This window comes from Panthera onca, chromosome C1 (assembly GCF_046562875.1).
Source record: "Panthera onca isolate mPanOnc1 chromosome C1, mPanOnc1 haplotype 2, whole genome shotgun sequence".
In the NCBI taxonomy this organism is placed as follows: Eukaryota; Metazoa; Chordata; class Mammalia; order Carnivora; family Felidae; genus Panthera; species Panthera onca.
The window spans coordinates 36,136,739-36,152,734 of NC_138346.1; the positions used below are offsets into that span (position 1 = coordinate 36,136,739).

The 15,996-nt window shown below is 39.5% G+C and overlaps 1 protein-coding gene across 1 annotated transcript in view; it reads left to right on the top strand.

Moving 5' to 3' along the window:
* The first annotated feature begins 268 nt into the window (after positions 1–268).
* Positions 269–15,996, top strand: part of FTCDNL1 (formiminotransferase cyclodeaminase N-terminal like) — a 158,069-nt gene continuing 142,341 nt past the window's right edge. Inside the window, exons 1-2 of the mRNA XM_060622835.3 lie at positions 269–384; positions 3,319–3,408. Of these exons, the coding sequence (XP_060478818.2) occupies positions 272–384; positions 3,319–3,408 (203 nt within the window). The 5' untranslated portion in view covers positions 269–271. The remainder of the gene's footprint in view (positions 385–3,318; positions 3,409–15,996) is intronic.

The following is a 15,996-nucleotide window of genomic DNA, read 5'->3' on the forward strand; positions in this document are numbered from 1 at the left end:
ATTCAGGCTGAGTAACTTGCCCTGTGTGTTCTAGTAGTGTTAACTATGTTCCTACGTTCATACGTGTGTGGCCACCTACGCATGGTTTCCTGGTTGACTGGATCTGAGGATTTTATCCTTTAGGTGTTCTGCAGTAATGAAATAGTGAAATGTTCATATTATGACTGCTTGGTTTCCAAAAAACTAATTTTTATAAGGTTAATGAACATGAAAATATGAACACACCACAGAGACCAAAATGAACAATACTTTTTCTCCTAGAAAAATCACCATGTCTTCCTCCAGACTGGGGCTCTGTTTGGCTGCCTGTTTACTAAATATTTCAGAAGCCAGAAGGAAATACATTGTTGAGAACATAGCAAAAGCAGCTCTTCTTGAAAAAAAATGGTAGGAACAACAGACAATTGAAGCGAATATGTAGTGTTTTGATAAATACAGTAATTTTTGTATAATGCAGACAGTGCTACAGAACACTCTTCTTTCTTCTTAGACTTCCCTCCTTGTTCTTGGGCTGTTACAGCTTTTGCAGGACCCCAGGATACTGAGATAGGTCGGTTACTCAGATGTGCACATGTGCTCTTTTCCAAAAGCCTGCATACGCTCAGCAGCGCACTGATTCACATTGGAGAGCGAGTGTCTGAGATGAGCGTTGTTCAAGATTTCAGGCTCCTGAGGAGGATATATTTACATAAAGGTTTAATGTTTCCCTCATGGGCCATTTATGTGATCATTAATAGAATGAGCATAATTGTACCTTATGCTTTTTATTCGACAGGTTAAATAAAAAATAAACTTGCCAAATACCAGCTACTTTTCAAAGCTCTCCTGCCAGCAAAGCCCATACTTTCATTACAACGTTATTATTTCTACTCCATTTTCTCCATATAAAAACTCTTAGGCGATTGCCTTTAAGTGATGTGTGTAAGATCACTCAGCAATTCAGAAGACTGGAACTCAAGCCTCCTTACTCCCTGGGCCAGTGTTTCCTGTGAGAGATACCACTTTTTATTTTACTCTTGTTAATATGTTCATGTGGTGACACACAGTTCTAGATACCACTTGTTTTTACTTTCATGCACACAAAACAGTGTATTTTCAGACTTCTAATCATTAAGTATATTAAATTTAAATTTTTGGCAACAGGTGAGCATTAGAGTCACAATCCTGAAGCATTTGAGACAGTATATTTTAATTTCTGGTAGTCATTTTTGATTCGGTGGCTATTTTTCATGAGAAGGAAGTGTTTTCCCCTAGCCCATTTCTGATGATGAGCACATTTAAGTTACCGCCTTACAACTTTGCAGGAGCTGCAAATGTCTAAGAAAATTCCTGATAAATTGCCGATAAGAAAGTCCCTCTGGAGTCAGTCTGCAGCTATGCTTTCCCATTGTCTTTGTGGGAAGAGCCAGCTTGGGTCTCTCATTGTCAGACATAGTACCTCTAATGGGATTGGGCTACCTGTCTCTGTGATTAAGTGAACGTGCACAGACATCTGTGGAAGCCATATACTGATGGACGTCTGAGTCTCAACTTCCCGTTTTTATCAACTTATTAGTGGCAGCAGCTCAAGTGGAATTATAGCTATTATACTCCATTACAAACACCAAACAATTTACTTCTGCGGAGATCCATTGACAGTTCCTACTGCCAGCAGTAATTTTTTTTCTATATGCATGCTTAAGAAATTGCAGGAGAGAGGATTTCATTCTTCTAGCATTTGATTCAATTGTATCCTATGAAACTGAGAATAAAAGCTTTTCAGAAGAAGATTTAGGATGAAAAAATAAAATTATCTCTTTTCTTCCAGGAGCTAGAGGATGTTGAAAAAATACATAAAGTAAGAGGTTGTATAATTGTGTTCTTGGCTTCATCTTTTACAGTTTTAAAAATGAGGGAAGGTGGCACTAGTTAAGAAAATGACCTGTTGTTTTACAAATATTTTAAAGACGTTTATTTTTAAGTGGGTGGAATAAAACTATATCGTCCATATTTTTTCTGATTAAGCAATGTGAAAACATTTAAGTAGCCTAAAAGGTCTTAGGTAAAGGAACCTGAGTTATTTTAGATGTATACCAGGGCAGGGCTCTATAGATGCTCATTTGGCTATGAGTGAGTGACATATGTTTATCTTTTCGTGTTATTAAAATTAATGGTGTGGGGCTGCTATAAGCTCTGTAGTTCCTGTGTGTAACTTATTTTTCCTCTCCTCTGAAAAGATTAATTGTTAGGCTGCCAGGGGACAGGGCGACAAAGGTATAATAGCATAGCTAACGGTTTAATTACTGCCTGAAAACTTTTGTCCTTCACTTTGAATTTGCTTTTGTAGGCTTAAGGGGGACTTTTAAGGAGGCTGAACCAGGCTTGTAAACTTTAAAAATAACTTTGGGGTAATGTGCGGCTGCCATACAAGTGTATAGCAGCTTTCTCCTCCAGGTTACACATTCAAGTGAGTCATAAGCCACCAAAAGCTGGAAGTCGTTAACATCTGAAGGATGTTGGTGGCCTCTGAAAGGAGATGGTGGAGACAGAACAGTTTCTAATGGACAGGTGCATACATCCCAGAAGCCTGTGTTTCAGACACTAATTGGCCTATCCTCGTTTTACCAAATGTCAGATTTTTATCCAGACAGTTTGATTTGGAGGTTTTCGAAGGAAAAACTGGCAAAGCCTAGAGGACAAGATGGAGAAGGAGCAGAATTTAGAGTAATGTGATGTGGCGACTGAAAGAAGAGGCTACCATCTTAGACTGAGTTAAGAGAACCTTGGCAAACTCAGTAGCGAGTCCAAGTCCAAGGCATGATCTGGTGTAGACACCAAAGGCTAGCATCTGAGCTGAGCCGTCTGGTTATATAGTAACCAGATAGAGTTATAACTATAATCTAGTTATATAGCAACACTATAAGAAGTAGCCATTACCACCTGGGAATTTCATGATTAGCCAATGTCACTTCAAAGGTCAAATACCAGAATTTTTCTATTTTTTTAACACAATTTTTAATGTTTATTTATTTTAGAGAGAGAGAGAGCGAGAGAGAGCGCGTGAGTGAGGGATGGGCAGAGAGAGAGAGAGAGAGAGAGGGAGACACAGAATCCCAAGCAGGCTCCAGGCTCTGAGCTGTCAGCACAGAGCCCAGTGCAGGGCTTGAACCCACGAACCGTGAGGCCATGACCTGGGCTGAAGTTGGAAGTTTGGCTGAGCCACACAGGCACCCCCCAGAATTTTTCTGTTAAACTAAATTTAATTGCACCAGAAGATCTAAATTATTAAGGATTCATCACAGAAAAAAAATTCTAGCATGTATGTGTTGTTTTTTTTACAGGGCACAGGTATCCTGAAGTATCAGTGCTCAATATATTTTCATTTTCTGATCAAGACTACAACAGATCAATCATTAAACAGCAGCTTCTGTTAATGAGTTAGGTAAGATTTCGGTGTCTTTATGTATATGTCTTTTGATGAAGGATAAGTTTCAGGTAGACCTGAATGTTCTTTAATCACTGATTTCCTGTATAAATCCTAATACTCCCGAGAATCTATCTTAAAACTGCATTTCATTATTCTTCTGAACATGTATATCTCAAATGTTTCCAATTTTCTCTTTAGTAAAATGAGCAATGGGGTCCAAGGTTTAATATTCTTTCACTGAAGATGATCCTGTATCAAATGTGGTTAAGGAAACCTTTTCTGGTTTTAACCTGTGAAGTAATAGTGTAGAAATCAGCCTTAATTTCACCAATAACTTGGCATGGAATGAAATAATGAAATATGCCAAACAGTTGTGTTTTGGGTTGGGAGCCTGAAATCTTTTATTTTTTTTTTTAAGTTTATTTATTTTGAGAGACACAGTACATGTGTAAGTGGGGGGCGGGGGGGGGGGTGGGCACAGAGGGAGAGAGAGAATCCCAAGCAGGCTCAGAGCCATCAGTGCAGAGCCTGATGTGGGGCCCGAACCCACAAACATGATCTTGAGACCAAGATCCAGAGTTGGACACTTAACTGACTGAGCCATCCAGGTGCCCCAGGGAGCCTGAAATCTTGAGTTGTTCATGGGTTGAAATGAAATGAGCTCCATGTCTCATAGGGATGTTCTCAGATTTAATAGGAAAACTTGAATTGGAAGAATCATAATTGTTTAAAGAAAAGCCTATATTATCTTAATACTACTTAGTAAAGGGTTCCAAATATTTTCAAGTAAACCTGATTTCAACTGAGTGTCTTCTTTCAAAAGGTGTATTTGTTTGGAGAGCAAAAAGCTGACTGATAACTTCCAGCAAGCATAGGACTGATTATCTTGAATGTTAATCATAGGATGTAAAATTTGCTTCTTTGTTATTTATCTCTATGGCTAAAATGGTCATATTACACTAATGAAAACTCAGAGTAGCAATAGTATAGGTGTTTATAATATGTACTTCGATGTAATGATTCAATGAAAAACTCTAACTACTGAATAAGAGCAAAAATCAAATACTTATGCTTCAAAAAATGTATGTGTGTATATTTTAACATAATCATAAAACATTCTGAAAACATAGAATTTTATCAGATTAATTTGGTAAAATTGAAAAAATTGAAAGTAACCAATTAAAAAACTGACAAAGTTATTTAAGACTGATGAACATTGCATAATTCTTCTACTTTGGGGAATAAAGAGCTGGCAGAAATACGAAACTTTATGACAATTGGGAGGACAAAAGGGAACTGTTGATCTTTTATTTTTCTTTGTTTTGGATAAAAACAGTCTTCTATACAGATTGAAAACAACAACAACAACAACAAAAAACCCAGAACAACTAGTAAGACAGTAAAATCATAGCTGCTGGTTTAGATGCGATTGAAAGTTTAGTGATTGCTGTTTCCAGTTTCATGTTTTAAGGCAATTCCGTTTTGGCTGCCAGCGTGGAGGCTTTTAAGTCTGTGAATATGGAGGCTCAAGAGGGGATCCACCTTGCCTGGGAGCAGTGGACCTCATTCCCATTTACACTCTATCTCGTGTACAAGCGGACAAGTGTGGAGCTGTGGCCTAAGTAAGAGAAAGTTTAGGGTAGTGTGTCATTCCTGGTTGGAAACCACTTTTTTTTTTAAACAAATCAGAACAGTTTGTGACAATATAGTCATTCCTCCACTCCCTGGAAGAGTCGACCTTGAAGAATTATATCAATAATAGACTTTCATGGGTTGCAGTGCATACCGTGGCTTTGTGACTTCTCTCTCCACTTTCCACCCCATGACACTATGGAACACTAAATGCTGTGGGATGGGGGCAAATCAACCATTTGTCCCTTACAGATTTGCCATAGATCATGAGGAAAAACAACAGTAGTTTCTAATGAGTTCCTTAGATTCTTCAAGGCAGAACAATGGTGTGTTTGGCCCATCTGTGTCCTATTTTCTTGAGCAGGGGTAATGATGAGGTTGAAAAACCACTTAAATGTTAACTCCTACCCCTTTTTCCTCTGATTTTTTTTCTTTCTTTCCCTATGTACAACTCTCTTTAAGATTTGCTTTGGAACTGAACTGTCACATGCTTGATTTCAGCCCCAGGGGTAAGTTTAATTTGGAAAATTTGAGCTATGTCACTTGAGGTGTTTTTGAATTAGGCAAATTGGGAGAAAAGAAAGACCTTTTGCCTGGACTGTCTAGCTGCACCGTGGTTAATTACGAGATGCAGAGGCTCATAACCTTTGGGGGAAAGTCCGCCTTAGGATAATTGCGTTCTTCTCTGTATGACCTCAGAAATCCCTGTATGATGTTGCCTCATGTATTTCATACTGAATTGTCTAACATTTGGGATGTAGATTTGGACTCTGACTGAGCTACATCAAGTACTGGCACTAGTAAAAGAGACTTGTTTCCAGAGGAGCACCTCACCACTTGTGCTGCCTTTTAATGTGACCTCACAATCTAGGGATTATTTCCCAGGGAAGTCTTGGCCCAAAATTTGCTGTACTTTTTATCCAAGAAAGAGTTAAAATTCAGCATGGGGGAAATACGTTTCACACGAAAACAAAGAGTTCAGAATTGTCCAGACCTGAATAATGATTTTAATTGTCTTCAAAACAATTATGTTCAATTACATTAAATCTCAAATTAGCTAGTACATGAAGTTCTCCATTACATCAGGACTGGTCCTCCCCAGATGTTCATCCCGCGTGGGAGACAGTTGACAGTCGGATGGTCTGGACACAGTATTTCTCCCTTCCCTTGCCCTTTTGCTTCATTGGCAGCTACTGTACCTCATGATTTAAACATGGACATTTCTAATTAAATGAGAGCTCAGCTGCGTTCTTGAAGTAATTTATAACATTTGATTTGAAATGTAATAGCTTCAATCTTCATCTGATTAAAAACAGTCATATACTGTACATGGTTACTATTTTGATGGCTGCAACATGCAGTTTTTATTTTTACATTCCCCTTTCGACACAGCTGTTCATCTAATATCATCCATTTTTTTAAAGCTTTTTTTATTTGTTGTTGTTGTTGTAATAGCATGTTCAGGCATTCTTATGAGGTAGAAGTATTCAATTCTAGGATCTTGCTGTTCTCACAACAGTGAAGGGACATTTTTCACTAGGGTAACACCTTCTCACGGAAACCAACTTTTTTTTTTTTTTTTTATGTTTATTTATTTTTGAAGGAGAGGCAGAACATGAGTGGGTGAGGGGCAGAGAGAGAGGGAGACACAGAATCCGAAGCAGGCTCCAGGCTTTGACCTGTCAGCACAGAGCCCGACGTGGGGCTTGAACTCACAAACTGCAAGATCATGACCTGAGCTGAAGGCGGATGCTTTAACCAGCTGAGCCACCCAGGCGCCCCAGAAACCAACTTTAAGATAATAATTTAACTAACTTTCTTTGGGAGGAAGGGTAATGGAGAACATTCCAGTGACATGCAAAATAGTTAATATTTACGTGTGTGATTCATGTACGCTTTATATGCAAATATTCTGAATGATGTATTTCAGAACTTTTTTATAGCACCTGTAAGCTTTCTTGTAACTTAAGGAATGAGTTCTTTTTTTTTTTTTTTTAATGTTTATTTATTTTTGAGAGAGAGAGAGACAGAACTTGAGCCGGGGAGGGGCAGAGAGAGAGAGAGGGAGACACAGAATCAGAAGCAGGCTCCAGGCTCTGAACTGTCAGCATAGAGCCTACTATGGAGCTTGAACTCATGAACCATGAGATCATGACCTGAGCCAAAGTCAGATGCTTAACTGGCTGAGCCACCCAAGTGCCCCAAAGGAATGAGTTCTTAAAATGAGGCCCAAAATTGGTGTTCAGGGCCTTATAAATGTCGAAATCATTTGCAAGTTTTATGCATGTGCATTTGTGTATATGTACATAGGGACAGACACACATAATTTTGCATATAATTTTAGTTTAAGAACTTTTAGAATAGAGAGCACAGCAATGCAGAGGCTCAGAGATGAGAACATCCTGGGTTTGAGGACCTGCAAAGGACTTCAGCATGGCGTGCTAGAACTTAGAGATGAGTTGTGATGGTAGAGGCATTCCTGGGCATGTTAAAAAATGAGATAATTTTTTATTATCTTCAGAGATAATTAGAGGTCAGAGCATGAAGTCCTATATGCAAGGTTAAGGAATTCAGACCTTATCCTAAAAGCAGTGGGAACCACAGAAGAGTTTTAAGCAAGAAAGCGGTATGATTGGCTTTGAATTTTAGAAAGATTACTCTGCCTGCATGATAGAGGATGGCCAGGAGGCAGGCAGACCAGTTTGGAAAGGTGGTGATAACAGAATCAAGAGTGGAGAGAATAGAATGGGGGATGTTGAGGGGTGGGAACAGAGTGGTGGCATGAAAGTGTCATCACTTACAAATGATGGAAGAAAGAGGATTTTGGGGAAAGAGCATGAATACATTTTTTACATGCTGCCATTTGGCAGTTAGATGTAAAATTGAGAGCTAGGAGACACAGAGATCTAGTCTGTATTTATTTTAAGCTTATACTTTTTCAAAAATGTTTTGGACTTTGGTTTTCATTTTCAATTAAAATCACATTTGATCTATTAGGTTATATTTCATTTTTATCTCCACTGTCTCTCTAAATTTTTTTCTTTCCTCCCTTCCCCACCTCCTCATTGTGTCCTTCCCTGTTTCTCTTCTTTCCTCCTTCCTTTCCTCTTTTTCCTCTTTGTTATTGTTAAAATGATACACACACAGCTGAAAGTTGAATATTTTACAGGGTTTGTTCCCAAAACTCTAAGTACCTACATAATCCCCTTTCCATATCACTTTAATTTCCTTCTCCCCAGAGCCAAGTACTTTCCACTCTTTTGTTTTATCATTTAGGATTCAACTCCAGATATCTAAATACCAACTCATACTGGTACTTTTTGGTTTTTCAGTTTTAGGCCTTGTCTATTGAATTCTCCCTACAGAGGGTGAGAATTTAGCTTCCTTTCACCCCCACCCCTACCCCTGACCCCCAACACACACACACTCTTCCCAATTCTCCCTCTTTTAGATATAGTTACATCAAAATTTGGATAAATATTTAGTGGTTACATTATTACAACTATGTAAATATTATTCGTAATGAAGTACTTAGAATGTTATCATTTTACCCTTTCTATGCAACTTGTTGTTTTTTTTGGAACTGATCATTATCTTTTTGATTGTTTACTTCGTTTTTTATATATTGATCACTGGTTTAACCCCAAACTCTGTTAATAATGGGATCTCTCCATGCATTTAGATAGAGCATTCCACGTATTGAATGTTCTATCAGTTTTATTATCTTAAAGAACCATCATCTATACCTCTCTGACCTGTTCCAATCAGGACCGGTTGCAGTAAACCCTAAATTTGTTGAGGATAACTGTCATTACAGCATCTCCCTTTATTATCATCCTGGGTGCTCCCTTCACCTCTCTCTGTGTTGGAAACACTGGTTCCTAAATCTCTTATTTTCTCTTTTTTGTCCCCCTTAGTTTATGTCCTTGTTTTAGTCGCACATATCTTTTACTGGCTTTCTTTAAAAAAGGTGGGAGCAGTATATTTTTGAGACTTTGCATGTCTGAAAATTCCATTCATTTCACCTTCACACTGGTAGTTTGACTAGGTGTAGAATTCTAGGTTAGAAATAATAATTCCTTTATTTTGAAGATATTGCATTATTGAATTCTTATTTTTATGTTGCTATTGAGACTTCTAAAGCCATTATGATTCCTGATCTTTGTATGTGATCTGTCATTTCTCTCTGGAAGCTTGTAAGATCTTCACTTTATTCCTTGTGTTCTGAAATTTCTGTGATGCACCTTTGTATGACACTCTTTTCATTTATTATGCTAGATATGTGCTAGGCCCTTTGAATCCTTGAAACTTTTTATTTACTTATTTATTTATTAATTTTTTTTTTGAATGTTTCTTTTTAAGAGAGAGAGAAACAGAGTGTGAGCAGGGGAGGGGCAGAGAAAGAGAGGGAGACACAGAATCTGAAACAGGCTCCAGACTCTGAGCTTTTAGCACAGAGCCTGACAAGGGGCTCGAACTCATGAGCTGTGAGTTCAAGACCTGAGCTGAAATCAGACACTTAACTGACTGAGCCATGCAAGGACTCCTGAAACTTAAAAAAAAAAAAAAAAAAAAAAAAAAAATTAATGTTCATTTATTTTTGAGAGAAAGAGAGAGAACATGCATGAGTGGGGGAAGGGCAGAGAGAAAGGGAGACACAGAATCTGAAGCAGGCTCCAGGCTCTGAGTTGTCAGCACAGAGCCTGACACGGGGCTTGAACTCATGAGCTGTGAGATCATGACTTGAGCCAAAATCAGACACTTAACCCACTGAACCACCCAGCCACCCCGAATCCATGAAACTCTTATTCCTCAGTGCCAGACAGTTCTCCTGAATTATTCCATTGATGATTTCTTCCATTCTTTGAGTTTTTTTCTGGAAGACACATTATTTGGATATTGGAACTCTTGTGTTGGTTCTCTACATTTATTTTCTTTCTTTTGCCCATCACTTTATATTTTTATAATACTTTCTGGAAAATTTCCCTCCCCTACCTTATATGCAAAGCCTTCAGTAAGTTTTTCATTTCTTCTGTATTAGTTTCCAGATGCTTTTATTTACTCTTTGAATGTTTATTTTATTTTATTATTTTAAGTAACATCTGGTCATATCTCTTGAATACAGTATCGGTGGATACTTTTTGATATTTTCTTCTTCCTGCATTGTGTCTGCTTTCCAACCCCTGCCCCTAACCTGGATATTCTCAGTATTCTCAGTAGGTGGGGTTTGTCAGCTGTAGACTCATCTGGCTGGGTTGTTTCTTTGGAGAACCCCTCAATTAGTATTTTGGTTTTTTTGGTCTTTTCCTCTTGAGCTGTTGAAGTTTCCCAGAGAAGTATCTTCCAATTGTCAGCCCACAGGGTAGACACAGCTGTGTATGTTTTAAGAAATGAGTTGTAGAAGAGGGCTGGTAGAGTCAGCATTTAGTTTGTGACTATTCTCTAAGCTCCCTTCTTTTCCTTAATCATCCTTGCCCTCAGCCGTGCCCAGTGTTCCCCAGCCCAGATGCCTTAGGTTTTACCTCTTGTGTCTTCTGCCAGGGTGGAGGCAGGGCACTTGCCTGTCTGTGTGGAGGGGGTGTTGCTCTAACTGCTGCTTAAACAGACTTCCCACCAGTCTTCCTGTTTTGAGCTTTGCTGTTAGCTTCCTTTCAAACGTAAGGCTGCCATTTCTGATCATGACCAGGTGCCTGTGGTATAAGTCAGGTTGCTTTTCTGCTGTCCCTCTTGTTGCCTTGGGGCTCTTAAGTCCCTTGTCACTCATGTAGTTGTTTTCCAAGTTCCAGTGCTGTTGCCTCCACTTCCATTTCTCTTCCATTTGTCCGAGTGAGTCATTGCTTTTAAAAAGTATCCCTTTCCCATCTTTTTCCTGGGGTTCTTTGGAGGAAGTGAAAGTAAACATAAGATAAGGGCCTACACTCTCCTCTTTACTTGGAAGTCCCTACTTCTGTAATTCTTTTCAATGATTTTTAACTAGTTTGTATCATTCAAGAACACTTAATTCACCTAATTTGGAATCAGTGGTAAGTTTATGGGAACATATATTTTTTTGTCTTATGTCCAACTCGATAGTGAAGATATTTAGTCTCAATCTCTGGGCTTTTATACATATTTCATAAGCATTTTCTCTGAAGGGTTGCTGTGGGTCATAGTGCTTCCTGTATGTTTTTCATTTCTTCCTTATTCAGTGTTTTTACATGTGGGAGCCAGGGTTTCTGAAACATGACCTTGTTTCCCATTCACACAAAAACCTTCATGAGAAGGACTGAGTGAAAATGTGGGGGAGGGGTCAGGACAGAAGGTGCTCAGGCAAGTTCTCCCAGTGATTTGTTGGTGGCAATGGGCTTACCTAACATGTAGGCTCATGATATTCAACTTTAAAAGTCTGGACCATCATGGGGCACCTGGGTGGCTCAGTCAGTTAAACGTCTGACTTCAGCTTAGGTCATGATCTCATAGCTCGTGAGCTCGAGTCCTGCATCAGGCTCTGTGCTGACAGCTCAGAGCCTGGAGCCTGCTTCAGATTCTGTGTCTCCCTCTCTCTCTACCCCTCCCTCACTCATGCTCTGTCTCTGTCTCGCAAAAATAAATAAACATTAAAAAATAGCCTGGACCATAGCTTTGAATTTTATAAATGATATGGAAGCTTGCTTTTTGTTTTATGTCATTAATCAGATGAAATAATGTTTGTACAATGCCAGATAAACCGACATTATTTAGAAGACTGGAAAGATAATGTGCTAGCTAAGTAAGTTATATGAATAAAGAAATAGATCTTACATGATTGATTTTGATTTTTTTGATTTATCTATAAATATATATAAAACATTAATGAATTTGATTAGAATTATCAGCCTTGTTAGATGTTTTTTCGAGTATTTTTATGACTTGGGGGACATGTGCCATGGCAGATTCACACGATGTCAACACTTGTGTGATAGTCTTGAGACCCTTTGATTACCTTATTACAGATTGTCAAAACATGGGCTGATCTGGCAAATCAGGCACAACTTTCCACTTCAAGAATTTTCTACCCTGATTCTCTAGTTGCTATGGAGATTGTCTTATAAAACAGCCCTGGATTTGGTTGAGATTAGTCAATTTAGATGCTGGGTTCTAATATAATTCTCTCCACCATCAGCAATGCCCTCATTGCCATAGCATAAAAACAGTGGCTGATTTTACGAGCATATGTTAACATAGTTTTAGGACATAGAATTTAGTTTGAGAATTTTAGGAAACTGGCACCATATTCTAAGGAAACTTAAAAAACAAGGGGTTGTGCATTGGGAAAGTACTTAAAATATTAAGATTGATTTCCAGTGACTTTAGCACATTTTAACTGCAAAAGGGAGTTACCAGGTTGTTCATAAATGCATATTGCTACAGGTTTAATAAATGCAACAGGATTATATCTACTAATGCAAAAACAGAGGTACTGATGAGGAAGGATAAGGCCAAATAGGAGAACTGGGATAAACTGACCTGTTCTTCCATGACTGGCAATTATGGGTGAACTCAACCATACTTGAAAACACTGTACTCTTTTCTTTCACTTTGACTCTGCAGTAACCTGAAGTCCAAGCAAGTTAGCACCCCATGAGGCAAGCCATGACCAGTGGGGGGACCTGAGCTTTTGTCCCTCAGTTGGACAATCCTGAGACCCATTCCAGCAAGGCCAAGCCCCAGTTGCTCACAATGTTGACTTGCTTGATAACACACCATTGTACTGGCTCTCCCTCCTTCCCCATTTCATTATTGATGTGTATCAAATAGGATTTATTGAAATATTGACAAAAATGACTATATTTTAAGAATCTTCTAATTGGGATGAATGGGTGGAGTACATGAAATCTTTGCTACCTGACTGTACACTTCCTATAATTCTTTCCTAGTCTATAAGTCACTTGTAAGATTTATAGTTAAAAATTGGAAGGCCTCCTTGTTCCCACCCGTTCACCTGGGTAAAGGGTCTCAGCATACTCATGATGAAACCATGGATCATTGTGGCAGACATTAACACTCTCCCCTTACTAGTAAAGACATCCCTAGGGGTCATCAAAGTTTAGGGGCTCTAGGTTTTCTGATTTTGGGTATGTATAGTACCCAGTGATTGATTTTATGTGATTGTTCATGGTGTCTTAGAGAATGTGGACCTAATAAGGGATTTATAGCAGGTGACTGACACCAATGCTAACTTTTTGACCCCAGGTCCCTTGTCCTTGGCAATTCTTTTCCTGGGTTTCTTTTCCTTTTAATCCCTGCTTCCTAGCATTTGCAGTGACTTCCAATATCAAGGTAACTAGAATTAGAAAATTCTAAAGAAATGACATAGTGATGCTAAGACATTGATGGGCCTGTGAAATGAAATACATCAACCCAAGTCTGTCCATACCCTCATGTGGACAGCCCTTCTACCTGCTATCCATTGATCAAGTGAGGGTGTGCTTCTTCAGGAGACCCAGAGCATGTGGTAATGGTAATGACAACAACATATTATTATAACATTGTTATCAATTAGATCAATTATCATTTGTTTCACTATTAAAATTGCATATATTAAAAAACGCATTCTCCAGCTTTAATTAGTAAGATAATATCTTAAGATATTAATTGTTGTGCACTTCTTTCCCCAGAGCCTAATGCGTGTGTGTTTCCTGCTGAGTTATTTGCTACCTTGAGGGGTGTAGAATTTTTATAGTGGGAATGAGGAAGTAGCAGTCAGTGTTCATGTTTGAATTTTTGACAACCAAAAGGAGAAGGCTGGGAAAACCAGTACAAAAAGTTTATACCATTGCAGTAGAAAAAAGAAGGGAGGAGGCCACCTCACTCCCTGCCTAGAAGAAGGTGAGGACTGGGGTCAGGGTTGGAGAGGAGGGTGTTTGTTATAAATAGTACAGTTTTTCCTTTCCCAAATTTTGAACCAGTTTAATGGTAAAGAAAGGCAGATGAGAAAGGGAAATACTACCTTTAATACTGATGAAACTAACATTGACAGATGAGCTAACTCAAGCAGAGAATTAGACAGACTCATCCAGCCAGTCACAGGCAGCACTGGGCAGCACAGGCCTGCCTGTGGAAAGCTTTTGGCAAGGAAGAGTGGGCCAGAATGTGTGTTTCCTGCTGACAGCTCCCCAGAAGGAAGAAGGAGGAAGGGTATGCCTATGCAAACCCAGCTTCTCTCCCAAAGTCCCCATCGGGGAATGAAATTTAGGAGGGAGCATGGCCAATGTTAATTTCCTAGGGCTAAAATAACAAAGTGCCACACACTAGGTGGTTTAAACAACAAAAATTTATCTCACAGTTCTGGGGGCTAGAAGTCTGAGATCTGGGCGTTAGTAGGGTTGGTTCCTTCTGAGGTTCAGGACAGAAGGACCTATTCTGTTTTGGCTTGTAGATGGCCCTCTTCAAGTTTATGTGTCATTTTCTTTGTGTATTGTCTATGTCCAGATGTCTCTTTCATGAGGACACCAGTCATATTGGATTCGGGCTCCACTCTATTCCAGTATATGACTTCCTCTGAACTAATTTTATCTACAATGTCCCTATTCCCAAATAAAGTCACATTCTGGGGTCCTGGGGGCTATGACTTCAACAAATGAATTTGGAGTTTGAAGTAGGGCACAATTTAACTTCTTCTTTTTTTTTTTTTTTAATTTTTTTTTTTTTTAACGTTTATTTTTGAGACAGAGAGAGACAGAGCATGAATGGGGGAGGGTCAGAGACAGGGAGACACAGAATCCGAAACAGGCTCCAGGCTCTGAGCTGTCAGCACAGAGCCCGACGCGGGGCTCGAACTCACGACTGCGAGATCATAACCTGAGCCGAAGTCGGCCACTTAACCAACTGAGCCACCCAGGTGCCCCCACAATTTAACTTCTAACAGCCGAGCAAGACCAGCAGAACTCTCTCCTTGTAGAAGAAATGTTAGTAGTGAGCAAGAAACATTTTTCCCCAAAAGAAGATATAGAGAGGTGGGTATGGTTTCTGTGGAAATGGGCATCCAATGAGAGATGGTGAAGAGCAGGGAGACTGGAAAGGGCACTGGGAGAACGTGGCCTGTTTAAGGCGCAAATGGTGGAAAGTAAGGGCGAGGCTTGTAATTACTGAGAGCTTGTTGAGTGTGGTTGGTGGCCAGTGGTCAGGAAGATGTGTGGGAGCCAGACGTATACAAGGAAACCAAACTAACTCATGCAGACTATTTGTTTACAATTTGGGGAACATTGGTTGGGTGGAAAAGCCAAATTAACTCTTCGCTGCTGTGGGGAGTGGGCTTTCTGTTTATTGAAGGCTATTTACACAGTGATGATATATCAGCCAGCAGAAAGATTCCTTCTGGCAGAGCCATTCCCAAGGCTTTGCTATGTCCCATCTGAACTTTTCTTTGGGGGCATCCCCTGCTTCTCAATAGCTGCTTGAAAGAAAGGGAGAGGCCCTTACTTAAGAGGGAGAGTCATAGGAAGTGACATGCCCAATTCAGTGCCACCTACGTATGCATGTTTATGTGCCTGTGCATTTTTCATCAGCATGAACTAAAGGGTTGCATCACATTGGGTGGCTAGAGAGGCAAGCTAACTGGTAAGTGGTCAAAATAAGGATTTTTGAGGCTGAATAAACCTGAATCCAAATTTCAGATCTGCCACTTATTTGCCAGCTGACATCAGGAAAATTTTTTAGTCTCTTTTATAGTCTTTTTTTTTTTTTTTTTTTTTTTTGTATCTATATAATGGGGAATACTGTCCTCCTGTGAGGACAATTATGAGAAATAATGCCTGTGTAAAGGTCCTGGTACTCTGCCTCCCACCACTAAGTAGCCGTCACTGTTTGTGGCAACTGTCCGTGGCCTTGCAGAGGAGGGTGCTGAGCGGTTGGGGCCAGGCTATTCCCCTCCGCCATAAAGGGAGCAGATCCCTCTTCTCCCTTTTGTGTTATCAAGATTCCAACTAAGGTGCCTTTTG